The 17,812-nt window shown below is 55.1% G+C and overlaps 1 protein-coding gene across 15 annotated transcripts in view; it reads left to right on the plus strand.

Moving 5' to 3' along the window:
- The window catches only part of CC2D1A (coiled-coil and C2 domain containing 1A), a 24,571-nt gene extending 6,782 nt beyond the window's left edge, over positions 1-17,789 (plus strand). Inside the window, exons 5-29 of one of the 15 annotated variants that reach the window (XM_054461696.2) lie at positions 389-523; positions 627-861; positions 5,273-5,397; positions 5,707-5,779; positions 5,949-6,020; positions 6,115-6,245; positions 6,333-6,405; positions 7,022-7,143; positions 7,751-7,862; positions 7,945-8,117; positions 10,521-10,643; positions 10,736-10,794; positions 10,883-10,999; positions 12,918-12,991; positions 13,068-13,126; positions 13,223-13,274; positions 13,380-13,479; positions 13,577-13,667; positions 14,289-14,426; positions 14,519-14,583; positions 15,775-15,838; positions 15,930-16,056; positions 16,984-17,060; positions 17,148-17,195; positions 17,281-17,789. In XM_054461696.2, coding sequence (XP_054317671.1) covers positions 389-523; positions 627-861; positions 5,273-5,397; positions 5,707-5,779; positions 5,949-6,020; positions 6,115-6,245; positions 6,333-6,405; positions 7,022-7,143; positions 7,751-7,862; positions 7,945-8,117; positions 10,521-10,643; positions 10,736-10,794; positions 10,883-10,999; positions 12,918-12,991; positions 13,068-13,126; positions 13,223-13,274; positions 13,380-13,479; positions 13,577-13,667; positions 14,289-14,426; positions 14,519-14,583; positions 15,775-15,838; positions 15,930-16,056; positions 16,984-17,060; positions 17,148-17,195; positions 17,281-17,301 — 2,466 coding nt within the window. In that variant the 3' untranslated portion in view covers positions 17,302-17,789. Of the gene's footprint in view, positions 1-388; positions 524-626; positions 862-5,272; positions 5,398-5,706; positions 5,780-5,948; positions 6,021-6,114; positions 6,246-6,332; positions 6,406-7,021; positions 7,156-7,750; positions 7,863-7,944; positions 8,118-10,505; positions 10,644-10,735; positions 10,795-10,882; positions 11,000-12,917; positions 12,992-13,067; positions 13,127-13,222; positions 13,275-13,379; positions 13,480-13,576; positions 13,699-14,288; positions 14,427-14,518; positions 14,584-15,774; positions 15,839-15,929; positions 16,057-16,983; positions 17,061-17,147; positions 17,196-17,280 lie in introns of those variants that run through there. The other 14 variants (XM_054461687.2, XM_054461688.2, XM_054461692.2 and 11 more) reach the window with 14 other exon arrangements.
- Positions 17,790-17,812: the final 23 nt, after the last annotated feature.

Here is a 17,812-nt window from a genome sequence, read left to right on the forward strand (position 1 = left end):
GCAGCTGGGATTACAGGTGTATGCCACCACGCCTGGCTAAGTTTTGTATTTTTTGGTAGAGAAGGTGTTTCTCCGTGTTGGCCAGGCTGGTCCTGACCTCAAGTGATCCACCTGCCTCGGCCTCCCAAAGTGCTGGGATTACAGGCGTGAGCCACCGTGCCTGGCCCACCCTTGTCCTTCACAGCCACATGACCCATATCAGGCGGGTGACATGACGCTTCTGAAACCCCATTACCTCCACTGGGAAATGGGGACCATGATTTCTGCCTCACTGGGGTGGGGGAGGCTGGTCCAGGGATGACATGGGGCTGACCGTTACTGCAGAAGGGGCTAATAGGGGCATCCCAAGTGGGGTCACCTCCCACACTGTGCCCCTGCCCTCCCACAGCCGAAGCCTGAGGCCCCCCATCCGGGGCTGGAGGCCACCCTGCAGGAGAGGCTGGCGCTCTATCGGACAGCAATTGAAAGCGCCAGACAAGCTGGAGACAGCGCCAAGATGCGGCGCTACGACCGGGGGCTTAAAGTAAGTGGGCAGAGGGCAGGGTACAGGGACCCCCCCCCCCAACCCCGATGCCCCGCACCAAGCTCTTAGCTTCTCCCAAACCAATACTCATGCCTTGTCTCAGACACTGGAAAACCTGCTGGCCTCCGTCCGGAAGGGCAATGCCATTGACGAGGTGGACATCCCGCCGCCAGTGGCCGTAGGAAAAGGCCCGGCGTCCACGCCTAGCTACAGCCCTGCACCCACACAGCCGGCCCCTGGAATCACGTCAGCCCCAGAGCCCAGGGTCACCCTGGAGGGACCTTCTCCCACTGCCCCAGCCTCATCTCCAGGCTTGGCTAAGCCCCAGATGCCCCCAGGTAGGTGATGGGCAGGGCCGAGCTGATATGGGATCCGAGTGGGCCATCTGGCAGGATGCTGCTCTGGGGGGGTGCAGGCTGTGCACTGATTGTGAGATATTTTCAACACCCTGAGTCCTGGGGTCTTCAAGCCCCTGGAGTTCATGAATACCTCCCAAGCAGGACATGGATACCCAGAGAGTTTTTTTGTTGTTATTATGATATGATAAAATATAGATCACATTTGCCATTGAAAATTATTTTAGTTCTTTTTTTTGAGATGGAGTTTCGTTCTTGTTGCCCAGGCTGGAGCGCAATGGCACAATCTCAGCTAACTACAACCTCCACCTCCCAAGTTCAAGCGATTCTCCTGCCTCAGCCTCCCAAGTAGCTGGGATTACAAGCATACGCCACCACACCTGGCTAATTTTGTATTTTTAGTAGAGATGGGGTTTCATCTTGTTGGCCAAGCTGGTCTCAAATTCCTGACCTCAGGTGATCCACCCACTTTGGCCTCCCAATTTGCTGGGATTACAGGCATGAGCCACTGTGCCCGGCCTTTTTTAATTCTTTGAGACATGGTCTTACTCCGTCACCCAGGCTGGAGTGCAGTGACGTGATCATAGCTCACTACAGCCTCAACCTCCTGGGCTCAAGGGATCTTCCCTCAGCTTCACCAGTAGCTGGGACTACAGGCATGCACCACACACTTGGCTAATTTTTTTGTTTTGTTTTTTTTTTTTGAGTCAGAGTCTCACTCCGTCGCCCAGGCTGGAGTCTCACTCCTGCCTCAGCCTCCTGAGCAGCTGGGATTATAGGCGCATGCCACCACACCTGGCTAATTTTTTGTATTTTTAGTAGAGACGGGGTTTCACCGTGTTAGCCAGGATGGTCTCGATCTCCTGTCCTCGTGATCCGCCTGCCTCGGCCTCCCAAAGTGTTAGGATTACAAGCATGAGCCACCACGCCAGGCCTCATCGCCCCCATTTTTTTTTTTTTTAAACAGAGTCTCACTCTGTTGCCCAGGCTGGAGTGCAGTAGTGTGATCCCAGTTCACTGCAACCTGCCTCCTGGGCTCAAGCAATCCTCCCGCCTCAGCCTCCTGAGTAGCTGGGATTACAGGCATATGCCACCATGCCCCATGCCCAGCTAATTTTTGTACTTTTTGTAGAGGTGCCATGTTGCCCAAGCTAGAACATATCTTCTAAGAGGTTTTTCTTCCTAACCTCCCCCTAGGAAAGGAAGGCCTCCCTCCCTCTCTTCGTGATATGAACACAGGGCTTTGCCCCAGGTCCAAACACTTCCCTGGCAGGAAGCAAAGAGACAACTCAAAATACTGGCATGGGTTTGAGAAAGCAAACACTGGGTCACTAAATCCTTCTGCAACCAAGCTGGTTTCCTAGCCATTGTTTTTGGCAAAGTTCAAGGATTACTGGAATTGTCACCTGAAATTGTCAACTGAAACGACCAAAAATTTTTCACAATGGAAGTTTGGCATGAAACTTGTCAGGAGTTCAAAGAATACAAAGACATCACAGTAACAAAATTCTCTGTCTTCCAATCTATTTGTTGATGTGAAGTAGGTTTCTCAATACTTTAATTTTTTGAGACGGAGTCTCGCTCTTGTTTCCAGGCTGGAGTGCAATGGCGCGATCTCGGCTCACTGCAACCTCCGCCTCCCAGGTTCAAGTGATTCACCTGCCTCAGCCTCCCGAGTAGCTGGGATTACAAGCACCCACCACCAAGCCCAGCTAATTTTTGTATTTTTAGTAGAGACGGGGTTTCACCATGTTGCTGCCCAGGCTGGTCCCCAACTCCTGACCTCAGGTGATCCACCTGCTCCGCCTCCCAAAGTGCTGGGATTACAGGCGTGAGCCACCACCCCTGGCCTCAACACTTTAAAAAAGAAAAAAAAGTGCAGATGTAGTGGCTCATGCCTGTAATCCCAGCACTTTGGGAGGCCAGCAGTTCAAGACCAGTCTGGGCAACATAGCAAGAACCCATCTCTACATAAAAATTAAGAAATTAGCTGGGTGTGGTAGTGCATGCCTTTAGTCCCAGCTCCTCAAGAAGCTGAGGTGGGAGGTTCGCTTGAGTCCAGGAGTTCAAGGCTGCAGTGAGCCGTGATCATGCCACTCCAAGTCTGGGCAACAGAGCAAGATCTTATCTCTTAAAAAAAGAAAAAACAGGAAAGGATTGAATGGGAGAAACGAGTTGATTGTTAGGGATTGGACCCAGCTCCAATTACGTCAACAAGAGGTACATTTCTGGTAGAATTTTGCCCTTGGTGTACAAAAACTATCAAATAGCTCAGCAGGGGCTGGGCGTGGTGGCTCACACCTGTAATCCCAGCACTTTGGAACACCAAGGTGGGCGGATCACTTGAGGCCAGGAGTTCAAGACCAGCCCTGGCCAACATGGTGAGACCTCATCTCTACTAAAAATACAAAAATTAGCTGGGCGTGGTGGCACATGCTGGTAATCCCAGCCACTCGGGTGGGTGAGGCAAGATAATCACTTGAACCCAGAAGGCAGGGGTTGCAGTGAGCCACGATCACACCACTGCACTCCAGCCTGGGCGACAGAGCAAGACTCTGTCTCAACAAACAAACCAACCCAAAAAGCTCAGCCGGGTGTGGTGGCTCACACCTATAATTCCAGCACTCTGGGAGGCCAAGGTGGGAGGATCGCTTGAACCCGGGAGTTCGAGATCCGTCTGGGCAACATAGGGAAACTGTGTCTCTACAAAGAATTAAAAATTAGCCAGCCATGGTGGTGCATGCCTATAGTCCCAGCTACTTGGGAGGCTGAGGTGGGAGAATCACTGGAGCCTGGAAGGTTGAGGCTGAAGTGAGCTGTGATCGCACCACTGCACTCCAGCCTGGGTGACAGAATGAGACCCTGTCTCCAAAAAAATAAAATAAAATAAGCTTGATGTATTTAGGTTTTGCTCAATCACATGCTAGTAATAATTATAACAATAATTCAACCCGGAAAAACATTGTTTTTAACAATGAAAGATTTATGATCACAGGAAATAAAACCAATACAATGTCAAAGGTGTGTCACTTCTACCTCCAAACATTTTCAGGGAAGTAAGCCTAAGTTTAAAGTAATGGGTCCAGTTGTTAGTCTGAAAAAAAGATACCACGTGCCATTTTCTGGGTGTTTCCAGATTTTGTAGACACTGGGTGGTGTCTTTATTGTACTGTGTTATTTTATACTAAGAATTGCACTTATAGCTTTAAATTTTGAGGTACTTCCCCAGAAAACATATTGAGCATATTATTTGAAACTGTAACTAACACACTGTTTAAAAAGCACTGAATACTGGGTTTCCTAACTTTGCAAACACACTGCATAAATGTATTTTGGTTATATAAATATACAATAGGGTAGGCAAACAAGGCTTTCAAACACACGGCTATATCATGTTAGTGTAAATTTCTGTGGGGGACGTGGATGGAAATAAGAGAAGACTCAAAATTCCCAACTGCTTAAAGTGAGTCCCAGGGTATATTTAAAAAATGAGTCAGGCATGGTGGCGCATGCCTGTAATCTCAGCACTTTGGGAAGCTGAGGTGGGAGGATCACTTGAGCCCAGGAGTTCAAGACTAGCCTGGACAACATAGTAAGACCCCGTCTCTACAAAAAAAATTAAAAAATTAGCCGGGCATGCAGGTACATGCTCTGTAACCCCAGCTACTCAGAAAGCTGAGGTAGAAGGATCACCTAAGCCCAGGTGTTTGAGGCTGCAGTGAGGTATGATTACTCCTGAGCAGCAGAGCAAGACTCTATCTCTTTAAAAAAAAATACATTAAATATGGCCAGTCGCGGTAACTCACGCCTGTAATCCTACCACTTTGGGAGGCCAAGGTGGGCAGATCACTTGAGGTCAGGAGTTTGAGACCAGCCTGGCCAACATGGTGAAACCCCGTCTCTACTAAGAATACAAAAATTAGCCACAAATCAGGAGGCGGAGGTTGCAGTGAGTCGAGATTGTGCCACTGCACTCCAGTCTGGGCAACAGAGCAAGATTCAGTCTCAAAAAAAACATTAAGGCCAGGCGCGATGGTTCACGCCTATAATCCCAGCACTTTGGGAGGCCAAGGCAGGCAGATCACCTGAGGTCAGGACTTTGAGACCAGCCTGGCCAACATGGCGAAACCCTGTCACTACTAAAAACATAAAAATTAGCTGGGCACACGCCTGTAATCCCAGCTACTCAGGAGGCTGAGGCAGAAGAATGGCTTGAACCCAGGAGGCGGAAGTTGCAGTGAGCTGAGATTGCGCCACTGTACCCCAGCGTGGGCAACAGAGCGAGGCTCTGTCTGAAAAAAATAAAAATAACAAATAAATAAATAACAAATGCTTTATACGGTGAACTTGGCCCAGGCCCTGGAGGCTTCCTGTATGTTGTTCTCCCTTCCAGGTCCATGCAGCCCTGGCCCTCTGGCCCAGTTGCAGAGCCGCCAGCGTGAGTACAAGCTGGCCGCCCTCCACGCCAAGCAGCACGGAGATACCGCTGCTGCCGCCAGACACTTCCGCGTGGCTAAGGTGCGTCCAGCCTGACGGACAGGACTGGAGGGACGGGGCAGGATGCTTCCCACATGGCCTGGTGGCAAAGCACCCAAATTTGCATCCTAGCCTGGTCACTCCCTAGCAATAGTTTGCTGTAAGTCTTGGAGCCTCAGTTTGCCCCCTCTGTGAAATGGGCACGTGTGTTGGAAGAGGATTAAGCAAGATGGCACAACTGAAAGGGAGGGAGCTAGGAGTCCTCGGTGGTATGGAAGGGCCCAGAGGCTCCCCATGGGGTCCCAGCCCCCAACTGTACCTCTTCTTCTAATCTTCTCTTCCTTCTCCCAGAGCTTTGATGCTGTCTTGGAGGCCCTGAGCCGGGGTGAGCCCGTGGACCTCTCCTGCCTGCCCCCTCCACCCGGTGAGGACCCTGCCATGCCCACTCTCTGGGATGGTTTCAGGCATACACTAAGTTCTCCTTGATGCTGCCACCCCTGTTGGTCAGGCCCAGAGACCACCATCAGGCCAGACCAGCTTGTGGGGGGTGCAGCAAACAAGCCCCTCATTGGCCTGGATCTCTCTGTCCCCAGACCAGCTGCCCCCAGACCCACCGTCACCACCGTCGCAGCCTCCGACCCCCGCTACAGCGCCCTCCACACCAGGTAGGTTCTGGGACCCTCTCGGGTTGGGGGCAGGCTGGAGCCAGACTGTCTACCCATCCCTTGACTCTTAACCTTGTCCCCCTGTCCGGCCCAGAGGTCCCCCCACCCCCGAGGACCCTGCTGGAGGCGCTGGAGCAGCGGATGGAGCGGTACCAGGTGGCCGCAGCCCAGGCCAAGAGCAAGGGGGACCAGCGAAAAGCTCGAATGCACGAGCGCATCGTCAAGGTGCCCCAGGGGTTCCGGGGGAGGTGGGGTGAGTGGGCAGCCCCGGAACCCTCCCACAGGCAGCCCTAACACCTGTGGCCCTCGCAGCAATACCAAGATGCCATCCGAGCTCACAAGGCTGGCCGAGCCGTGGATGTCGCTGAATTGCCAGTGCCCCCAGGTAGGCCTTGCCCCTGTAGGCCTCGCCTCAGTAGGCCCCGCCCCCAGAGACCCCGCCCCCGGCAGGCCCCGCCGCTGGCAGGCTGTGCCCCAGGCTCCTGTTCCTCCAGCCTGTGAGCCTTGGCAGATGCTATTACTCCCCATAACACAGGCTCAAGGAGCTGAATACAACATATTCAAGGGTTTTGTAAACTTGTTCATCAGTGGGAGCTTGACATTGGACATGATGTGTCTGCACCGTAGAAATTGGCAAACCGGCTGGACGAGGTGGTCATGCCTGTAATCCCAGCACTTTGGGAGGCTGAGGTGGGAAAAATCACTTGAGGCCAGGAGTTCAAGACCAGCTTGGGCAATGTGGCAAGACCCCGTGGCTACAAGAAATTTAAAAATTAGCCTGGTGTGGTGGTGCTCGCCTGCAGTCCCACTCCAGATCATGCCACTGTACTCCAGCCTGGGCAACAGAGGAAGATCCTGTCTCAAAAAAATAATAATAATAAATTTAAAAAAATAAAGGCCCAAGACTCTGTAGGTGGGGGAGGAATCTGCATCTCCACCATAATGGTGTGAGTTGGTCTCCATCCTGACATACAATAACCAGGCCTCAACTTGCCGCCCAGGCTTCCCCCCAATCCAGGGCCTGGAGGCCACCAAGCCCACCCAGCAGAGTCTAGTGGGCGTCCTGGAGACTGCCATGAAGCTGGCTAACCAGGATGACGGCCCAGAGGATGAAGAGGATGAGGTGCCTAAGAAGGTTTGAGGGTTGGGGCCAGGCGTAGTGGCTCACACCTGTAGTCCCAGCACTTTGGGAATCCAAGGTGGGAGGATCGCTTGAGGCCAGGAGTTTGAGACCATCCTGGGCACACAGTGAGACCCTCGTCTCTACAAAAAATTTTTTAAAAATTAGCCATGCATGGTGAGACTCACCTGTAGTCCCCCTGCTACTTGGGAGACTGAGGTGGGAGGATCGCCCAAACTAAGGAGTTCAAGGCTGCAGTGAGCCATGGTCATGCCACTGTACTCCAGCCTGGGCAACAGAGCAAGACCTCATCGCCAAGACAATTTAAAAAAAAAAAAAAAAAAGTGTTTGGTGAGAATTGCTTGAACCGAGAGGCAGAGGTTGCAGTGAGTCAAGATTGTGCTACTGCACTCCAGCCTGGGCAATACAGTGAGACTGTCTCAGAAAAAAAAAAGGTGTTTGGGGCCAGGGGCTTTGAGTGAGGCAGGGGAATAGCAAAGTCCTGGGAGCCTACTAAATGACCACTGTTGTCAGCATCAGACCCTGATCCTTGGGGACTGGACTCCACAGGCGCTACAAAATCTCTAACATCCTCTCTCTTCCTCTACAGCAGAACAGCCCCGTAGCCCCCACAGCCCAGCCAAAAGCCCCACCCACAAGGGCTCCCCAGTCAGGATCAGCCCCAGCAGCCAAAGCGCCCCCCAAAGCCACATCCACCAGAGGTAAGCTCCCCTCTGCCCGCCCCAGCTCCCTGTTGCCTGGCTGTGGCCTGGGCAGCACCCATGGCAGCTCCTATGCCCACAGCCCAGCAGCAGCTGGCCTTCCTAGAGGGCCGCAAGAAGCAGCTCCTGCAGGCCGCACTGCGAGCCAAGCAGAAAAACGACGTGGAGGGCGCCAAGATGCATCTGCGCCAGGCCAAGGGACTGGAGCCTATGCTGGAGGCCTCACGCAATGGGCTGCCTGTGGACATCACCAAGGTGAACCCTCTGGGCTTGCGGGAACTGCCCAGGCACCCACTGGTCAGGCTCCTGCCCCTTAGCAGCCACGTGAACTGAAGTGTATTAGTCAGGGTCCATCTGCTGTAACAAATAGGTCCTCCCAAGACAGTGGCTGAAATGAGACAGACATTTATTATGTTTCTTCCATGTACCACTCAGGCAGTCTGGGCTCTGCAAATGGGAGGTCCTCCAGGGCCTGAGTTCCTTCCACCTTATTGCTTTGCTGCACCCAAGGGGGTCGTCCTTGTCCACATGATCCAGGTGGATCCTGTCAGAAGGATTAGAGAAAGAGGCAGAGCTAGTAGTCCCTTTTAAAGGAAGTGACATCACTATTGCTTGCCTCCCATTGGCCAGAACGAAGTAACATGGCCACATTTAGCCACAGAGGAGCCTGGGACATGTAGTCTCTTGTTGGTGCACTGTTTGACCAACCTGAGCTCCATTACTAGGGAAGGGGAGGGGATCAGATTTGGGGAGACAGTTAGATTCTGCCACTTTGGACAGGACCATTCCTTTCTCTCTGAGCATCATTTTTCTCAGAGAAGTGGGGATGGCGACCCCCGCCTGAAAGAAAGACAGCCAGGATTCCTCATGTGATAGAATAGTACTCATAATAGGAAACATTTGAGGAACTTGAACTGGGCGCCCAGCAAAGGCCACCCAGTTCAAAGAAGTGACATCACTTTTGCTTGCCTCCCATTGGCCCAAACAGTCACATGGCTACATTTAGCCTCAGAGGAGCCTGGGACATGTAGTCTTTGCTGGGCACTGGAGACATGGCCTTGAGCAAAAAAGGCAAAAATCCACACTCTCTCTGGACATGGTGGGTCACACCTGTAATTCCAGCTACTTGGGAGGCTGAGGTGGGGGGATCGCTTGAGGCCAGGAGTTCAAAACCAGCCTGGGAAACACATCGAGACTCACTGTCATGGAGTGGATGTTCTAATTGAGAGACCACAAGAAACACACACATAAATACAGCACCTTATCATGGCCCATGAAGCCTGCACCATCTACCCCATCACCTCCCTTGCCTGGTCTCTTTCTTGTTTTGTTTTGTTTCGAGACGGAGTCTCACCCTGTCACCCAGGCTGGAATGCAGTGGCACGATCTCAGCTCACTGCAACCTATACCTCCCAGGCTCAAGGAATTCCCCTGCCTTAGCCTCCCGAGTAGCTGGAACTACAGGCACGCGCCACCACGCCCAGCTAATTTTTGTATTTTTAGTAGAGATGGGGTTTCACTGTGTTGGCCAGACTGGGCCTTGAACTCCTGACCTCAGGCGATCCACCTGCCTCGACCTCCCAAAGTGCTAAGATTACAGGCATGAGCTACTGTGCCCGGCCTGCCCGGTCTCTTTCACCCGCCCCCTCACTCACTCTTCCCCTTGCTATCTGGTAGCCTCAAACACCAGGCACTCTGCAACCTCAGGGCCTTTGCACATGCAGTTCCCTCTGCCTGAATGCTTTTCCCACAGACACCTGTGTGGTTCACTTTCTCCCCTCATTAGGTCTCTGCTCAGACATCAGCATTTCCAGGAGGCCTACCCTGACCTGTCTAAAATCCCTCCCTGTCACCCGGATCCCTCTGCTGCTCCTCCCAACTCTGCCTCTCCCTGTGGCATGTATCACCTTCTACTCTCTCATATGATTTACTTATTTCTTCTGATTATTGCCCATCTCCCCCAAGAGAATGTCAGCCCCATGAAGACAGGGATTTTGTTCTCTCTTCTTCATCCCTGTGTCCCCAGCCCCAGAGCAGAGCCTAGCGCACAGTAGGGGCTCCATACATGATTTCTCAAACTCTTGAGCTCAAGCAATCCACCCACCTCGGCCTCCCAAAGTTCTGGGATTATAGACATGAGCCACCGCACCTGGCACCATACATGATTTCTGGGGTGACTGAAGGATGCCTTTGTTAAGTGGGACAATGGAAGGATCAAAAAGAAAGAACAGAGGCCGGTCGTGGTCTTTCATGCCTGTAATCCCAGCAATTAAGGAGGCCAAGGCCAGCGGATCACTTGAGGTCAGGAGTTGGAGACGGGTCTGGCCAACATGGTGAAACCCTATCTCTGCTAAAAATACAAAAATTAGCCAGGTGTGGTGGCAGGCGCCTGTAATTCTGCTACTCAGGAGGCTGAGGCAGGAGAATCACTTGAACCCGGGAGGCGGAGGTTGCAGCGAGCCGAGATCCCACCATTGCACTCCAGCCTGGGCAACAGAACGAGACTCCATCTCAAAAAAAAAAAAAAGAAAGACCAGAGAAGGGTGACAGAGCCATGGTCAGGGAATGCCCCCCGTCAAGGAAGAATGACATTTCTGCACAGCCCTAGGTGGGCCTGCTTGTCCCCCTTACCCCCGCCACCAGCCTCGTCCTCCCCAGGTGCCGCCCGCCCCTGTCAACAAGGACGACTTTGCCCTGGTCCAGCGGCCCGGCCCGGGTCTGTCTCAGGAGGCCACCCGGCGCTATGGTGAACTCACCAAGCTCATACGGCAGCAGCATGAGGTGAGGGGGAGGCCCCCAGCCCGTCCCCCAGGGGCGTGACCCTCCTTCCCCTCTCTTCCCTTCCCTCGACTCACTGCCTTCTGTTTCCCCAGATGTGCCTGAACCACTCAAACCAATTCACCCAGCTGGGCAACATCATTGAAACCACCAAGTAAGTGCCCTGACCTGTGCCAGACACTTGTACCCCCAGCCACCCATCCCCAGGGCCAGGGATATGAGCAGGGCCCTCCCACCGGCAGGTTTGAAAAGTTGGCGGAGGACTGTAAGCGGAGCATGGACATTCTGAAGCAAGCCTTCGCCCGGGGTCTCCCCACGCCCACCGCCCGCTTTGAGCAAAGGACCTTCAGCGTCATCAAGTAAGGCTCCTGATCTACGCCCCACCACGTGGCCCCAGTGGCCCTTTGGTGGCGGTGGTGGGAGGTTTGTGCTCCCCAGAAGCTGGCACAAGATTTACATCTGGAGGAAAGTTTGGATAGGTGGAAGAGCACAGAGCATGCAAAGGCCCTGGGGCAGGCATGAGACACAAGTGAAGGATGGTGAGGGTGCAGTCACAGTGACACATTTGGGAAAGATCTAGAGAGTGCAAAGGTGTATCTTGTCCCAGGGCCTGGGTGAGTCCACGGGGGACCAGAGATGAGTTACGGCTTTGGTGGATGTTAGTCTTGGTACTATCAAGTCTTCCCACACCCGGAGGAGCGGGGATTGTTTTCCCCACTTTATTTTTATTTTTGAGACAGAGTCTCGCTCTGTTGCCCAGGCTGGAGTGCAGGGGCGTGATCTCTGCTCACTGCAAGCTCCACCTCCCGGATTCACGCCATTCTCCTGCCTCAGCCTCCCGAGAAGCTGGGACTACAGCCGCCCACCACCACGTCTGGCTAATTTTTTGTATTTTTAGTAGAGACGGAATTTCACCGTGTTAGCCAGGATGGTCTCGATCTCTTGACCTCGTGATCCGCCTACCTCGGCCTCCCAAAGTGCTGAGATTACAGGCGTGAGCCACCACTCCCGGCCTTTTTTAAAATTTTTTTTCTGAGATAATCTCACTTTGTCACCCAGGCTGGAGTACAGTGGCGCGATCTCAGCTCACTTCAATCTCTGCCTCCCAGGTTCAAGCAATTCTCCTGCCTCAGCCTCCCGAATAGCTGGGACTACAGGCGTCCGCCACCACGCCCAGTTGATTTTTGTATTTTTAGTAGAGACGGGGTTTCACTCAGTTGGCCAGGCTGGTCTCCTCAAATGATCCGCCTGCCTTGGCCTCCCAAAGTGCTGGGGTTACAGGAGTGAGCCACTGCGTCCGGCCCATTTTCTCCACTTTCTAAACGAGGTTAGGTGCAGCCACTGGCCCTCCAGTGGTTCCCAGCTGCCCCTGGGATAACCCCCACCCCTCACCCTGGCTCCCCCATCTCCACACAGCCTGGCTCCCTGTCACGTCTTCTCTGCCTCCTGTCCCCGCTTCACTCAGCTTTGGCCACACGGGACTCTTTTTGGTCCCTCCTACAAACCAAGTGTGTTCCTACCCCAAGCCTCTGCATCAGCTATTTCTTCTGCCTTCACCCTCTTCCTCAGGTCTCCATGTAGCAGCTCCCTCTTGACATCTAGAGTCACCTATGATGTCACCTTCCCTCTAAGAGGCCCTCCCTGTCTATCCAAGCAGTCTCTTCTGAGCACACTCCACTCTCCCCTCTCTGCTGAGTGTTTTGTTTTTCAATTTATGTACTAATGCTCATCTGTCCACTCAGCTAGATTGAGCACAGGGTATGGGTATTTACTTCTAGATCCCCAGCAGCTAGAGTACTGACTGGCACATAGTAGGTGCTCAAGAAATATTGTGAAATGAGGCCAGGCGTGCTCACACACATATATATTAAGTGAAAAGAAGGTCCCCCAGCAGCTAGGGTACTGGCTGGCACATAGTAGATGCTCAAGAAACATTGGGAAATGAAGGGAAGATCTCCCAGCAGCTAGGGCACTGGCTGATGCTTAGTAGGACTCAAAAACTATTAAGTGAAGGGAATGTCACCCAGCAGCTAGGGTACCTAGCACACAGTAGGTACCAAATAAATATACACAGACTGAAGAAAAGACTCAAAAGTGATCCATTGCCAACCTGAACAGAGAACTCTAGTCTGTCTGATTCTAAAATGAGCCCAGGAGCTGAGACACCCCTGAAGGCCAGGGTGGGGTTTGTTCCCTGCCCCCACTGGGGGAAGAGAAGGCAGGCGGCCAGTGGGACTGAGGTGCCTCTGTTTCCCTGCCCACCTGCCCGCCCGGAAGGATCTTCCCTGACCTCAGCAGCAACGACATGCTCCTCTTCATCGTGAAGGGCATCAACTTGCCCACACCCCCAGGTGAGGGGGCTGCAGGCAGGGGTCAGGGTCATGGGGACCCCCTCTCTGCCCAGCTCTGACCCTTGTTTGCCCACAGGACTGTCCCCTGGCGATCTGGATGTCTTTGTTCGGTTTGACTTCCCCTATCCCAACGTGGTACGTGGGGGAGCTGAGGAAGGGAGGGCTGCAGCCTCAGTGGGCCAAAGCCAGGTCCCAGGCCCCCGAGATTTCCTGCCTCTTCTCTGGTCATAGGAAGAAGCTCAGAAAGACAAGACCAGTGTGATCAAGAACACAGACTGCCCTGGTGAGCCTTGGCTGGAAGCACCCTAACCCTACTCCCTTGTAGCAGAAGGGACAGAAGACCATGGCCTGACCCCACCCAACTTCCTCTCCCTCCTTCCTCCTGCAGAGTTCAAGGAGCAGTTCAAACTCTGCATCAACCGCAGCCACCGTGGCTTCCGAAGGGCCATCCAAATCAAGGGCATCAAGTTCGAAGTGGTTCACAAGGGGTGAGCTAGAGACAGCCATGGCTGCTGGGTGGGCTCCAGGGGAGGGGAGCTCCTCTGAACCAACCATCCTGTCCCCACTATACACATGTACACACAGGGGGCTGTTCAAGACTGACCGGGTGCTGGGGACAGCCCAGCTGAAGCTGGATGTACTGGAGACAGCATGTGAGGTTCGGGAGATCCTTGAGGTGAGAGGTGGACATTCATCCGCACGCTCCGGTATGGCCATGCTACTCGTTAACATTATTAAAACACTTCCTGCCTTGAGCCCCCTGTGAGCCCGTCTGTTGACCCAGCCCCTCCCCTCAGAGCCCCAGACCTCCCTACTACCCAGCCCTAAATACTTGCAGCACCCCACTCCATTATGATCAACTGGTATCTCAGCCATACCATGGGCTCATATTTTAGAAACCACTCTTGGCCAGGCACGGTGGCTCATGCCTGTAATCGCAGCACTTTGGGAGGCTGAGGCAGGCAGATCACAAGGTCAGGAGATCGAGACCATCCTGGCTAACATGGTGAAACCCTGTTTCTACTAAAATACAAAAAAATTAGCCAGGCATGGTGGCGGGCGCCTGTAGTCCCAGCTACTCGGGAGGCTGAGGCAGGAGAATGGCGTAAGTAAACCCAGGAGGCGGAGCTTGCAGTGAGCCCAGATCACACCACTGCACTCCAGCCTGGGCAACAGAGTAAGACTCTGTCTCAGAAAAAAAAAAAAAAAGAAACCAGTCTTGTTCTCCCTGGTCCTGGCCCTGGGCCTCTAGTCACTTCCTGCTTCCCACCAACAGTTTCTCCTTACCCCCACCCAGGTCCTGGATGGTCGCCGGCCCACAGGGGGGCGACTGGAGGTGATGGTCCGGATTCGGGAGCCACTGACAGCCCAGCAGTTGGAGACGACGACGGAGAGGTGGCTGGTCATTGACCCTGTGCCGGCAGCTGTGCCCACAGTGAGACCCCCACCCCCACCCATCAGCAACCCCAGGGAGGGAAGCTTGGTTCAGGGGCCCAGGACTCACAGGACTGGTTCTCTCCTCTGAAGCAGGTTGCTGGGCCCAAAGGGAAGGCCCCTCCTGTGCCTGCCCCTGCAAGGGAGTCAGGGAACAGGTAGGTATCTGGGCCAGGGCATGCTGGAGAAAACACCCAATTCCCCTCTCAGCCCCACCTGGACAGTTTCTCACCAGGCACAAATTGGACCATGTCTCTCTCCTGCTGCAAAACCTTTCCTGGCACCCCTTTTCCCAGAGATCCAGTTTAAACTCCTTGGTTTGGTCTTTAAAACCTTTTGTGATCTGACCATTGTCAACATATCCAGGCTTCTCTCTCCCCACTCCCTCCTGTGGTTCATGGCCATGAATAGTTTTCACTGGCCTCTGGACTTCTGTGGGTTCCAATGCGCTGAACACCCCTACCTAGGGTAGGGGTGTTCCTTGTTCCTCTGCCCACCTCTGATTCCTTCTTTGGATCCCAACTTGGCTGTTACGTCCTCCAGGAAGCCCTCCCTGACCACTAGGCATCATAGTTTCCTGGGTCTGCAGCCATCATTCCCACTAGGTTTTGGGATCAGCAACACCGGATGGGTCTTGCCTATCTCTCACAATACCCCCAGTGCTCGGTGTGTCTTTTTTTTTGTTTTTTGAGATGGACTCTAGCTCTGTCACCCAGGCTGGAGTGCAATGGCGCGATCTCGGCTCACAGCAACCTCCGCCTCCTGGGTTCAAGCCATTCTCCTGCCTCAGCCTCCTAAGTAGCTGGGATTACAGGCACACGCCACCACACCCAGCTAATTTTTCTATTTTTAGTAGAGACAGGGTTTCTCCATGTTGGTCAGGCTGGTCTCGAACTCCCGACCTCAGGTGATCTGCCTGCCTTGGCGTCCCAAAGTGCTGGGATTACAGGCATGAGCCGCCGCACCTGGCCTTTTTTCTTTTTTTCTTTTTTTGAGGCAGAATCTCCCTCTGTCGCCCAGGCTGGAGTGCAGTGGTGTGATCTCGGCTCACTGCAACCTCCACCTTCCAGGTTCAAGCAATTCTTCTGCCTCAGCTTCCCAAGTAGCTGGGACTACAGGAGCACACCACCATGCCCAGCTAATTTTTTTTCTATTTTTAGTGGAGACGGGGTTTCACCATATTGGCCAGGCTGGTCTTGAACTCCTGACCTCATGATCCCTCACCTCCGCCTCCCAAAGTGCAGGGATTACAGGCGTGAGCCACCGTGCCCAGCTCAATGTGTCTTTTGAATTAACAGGGTTGGGTGGGGGGAATCTCTGCAGCCCCTTATCCTTCCTCCACCCCTTAGATCAGCCCGGCCCCTGCATAGCCTCAGTGTGCTGGCCTTTGACCAAGAGCGTCTGGAGCGGAAGGTGGGTATCCATCCGGCCGGGCTACATGGGGCAGGACTGGGGAGTCTGCAGGCCCAGGCAGGATCCTCACAGGACCCTCTGTATCCTCTAGATCCTGGCCCTCAGGCAGGCGCGGCGGCCGGTGCCCCCAGAAGTGGCCCAGCAGTACCAGGACATCATGCAACGCAGCCAGTGGCAGAGGGCACAGCTGGAGCAGGGGGGCGTGGGCATCCGACGGGGTAGGGGTTTGGAGATGGGCATCTGGTGGGGGAGGAGCTCCAGGATAGGCACAGTGGGGGAGGGGCTCAGGGATGCATATCTGGCGGGGGAGGGGCTTGGGGATGGGCATCTGGAGAGGGAGGGGCTTGGGGATGGGCACCTGGAGGGGGACGGGCTCGGGGATGGGCACCTGGAGGGGGAGGGGCTCGGGGATGGGCACCTGGAGGGGGACGGGCTCGGGGATGGGCACCTGGAGGGGGAGGGGCTCGGGGATGGGCACCTGGAGGGGGAGGGGCTCGGGGATGGGCACCTGGAGGGGGACGGGCTCGGGGATGGGCACCTGGAGGGGGAGGGGCTCGGGGATGGGCACCTGGAAGGGGAGGGGCTCAAGAATGGGCACCTGGAGAGGGAGGGGCTCGGGGATGCACATCTGGTGGGGGAGGGGCTCGGGGATGGGCACCTGGAAGGGGATGGGGTTGGGGATGGGCACCTGGAGGGGGAGGGGCTCGAGGATGGGCACCTGGAGAGGGAGGGGCTCGGGGATGCACATCTGGTGGGGGAGGGGCTCGGGGATGGGCACCTGGAAGGGGACGGGGTTGGGGATGGGCACCTGGAGGGGGAGGGGCTCGAGGATGGGCACCTGGAGAGGGAGGGGCTCGGGGATGCACATCTGGTGGGGGAGGGGCTCGGGGATGGGCACCTGGAAGGGGACGGGGTTGGGGATGGGCACCTGGAGGGGGAGCAGCTTGGGGATGGGCAGCTGGTGGGGGAGGGGCTCGGCGATGGGCACCTGGAAGGGGACGGGCTTGGGGATGGGCACCTGGTGGGGGAGGGGCTCAGGGATGGGTACCTGGCAGGGGACGGGCTTGGGGATAGGCACAATCCAGGAGGGTTGTGGGCAGTGAGGCCCCACCCTAAGCCCCCATCCCCCCGCCATCCATTCTCAGAATATGCAGCCCAGCTGGAGCGGCAGCTGCAGTTCTACACGGAGGCTGCCCGGCGCCTGGGCAATGATGGCAGCAGGGTGAGCTGGGCGCAGGCCGGGTGAGCACTGGGCAGCGGGCGGGGTGGGGCCTGCAGGGACTACCTGCTGAATGCCCATCCCCCACAGGAGGCTGCAAAGGAGGCGCTCTACAGGCGGAATCTGGTAGAGAGTGAGGTAAGCAGCTTAGGAGGTGGGGTGGTTGGGGGATCACTGTGGTCATAGCCCACCCCCGTGACCCCAGTGGCCTCCTCTCCCCCAGCTGCAGCGGCTCCGTAGGTGAGGAGCCCATGGGGCGGGCAGCCCCCAGAAAGCGGGCAGCAGGCCCTGACACCGGGAAGAGCCGACACAGCCACGGACCAGACAAGCAGACAGACAATCAGCGGACAATCGGTTCTGGACTCACCCCTCATCTGGGCCCCCAGCCCAGCCAGAGCCTCCGTGGCTGCGGGTGTTGGGAACGATGCCTGCCAGCCAGTATGTGCCCCTCACCCAGGCCTGGGTGGGCCCTGGAGAGTCCTGTTTGCACAGCCCAGGGGTGTCCGGCCTCTGGCCCGCCCCGGAGCAGGGAGGGTGGCTGGGACCAAGCCCCGAGGCCCCCTGCAAGCACTTTACTTCCTGTTCCTCCCCAGCCTTAACCCCAAAGCCCTCCTGCACCCCAAAGAAGCCGCTGAGGCTGACCGAGCCCCAATGTCTCCCCAGGGGCGTCAGCCTGGCCCAGCTGGGTCCCCAGAGCCAGCATATGGAATAAAATAGCCAGGGCCACACTCAGCCCAGCTCTGTCCTGTCTGTTT

The sequence above is a fragment of the Pongo pygmaeus genome, chromosome 20 (assembly GCF_028885625.2).
Source record: "Pongo pygmaeus isolate AG05252 chromosome 20, NHGRI_mPonPyg2-v2.0_pri, whole genome shotgun sequence".
NCBI lineage: Eukaryota > Metazoa > Chordata > Mammalia > Primates > Hominidae > Pongo > Pongo pygmaeus.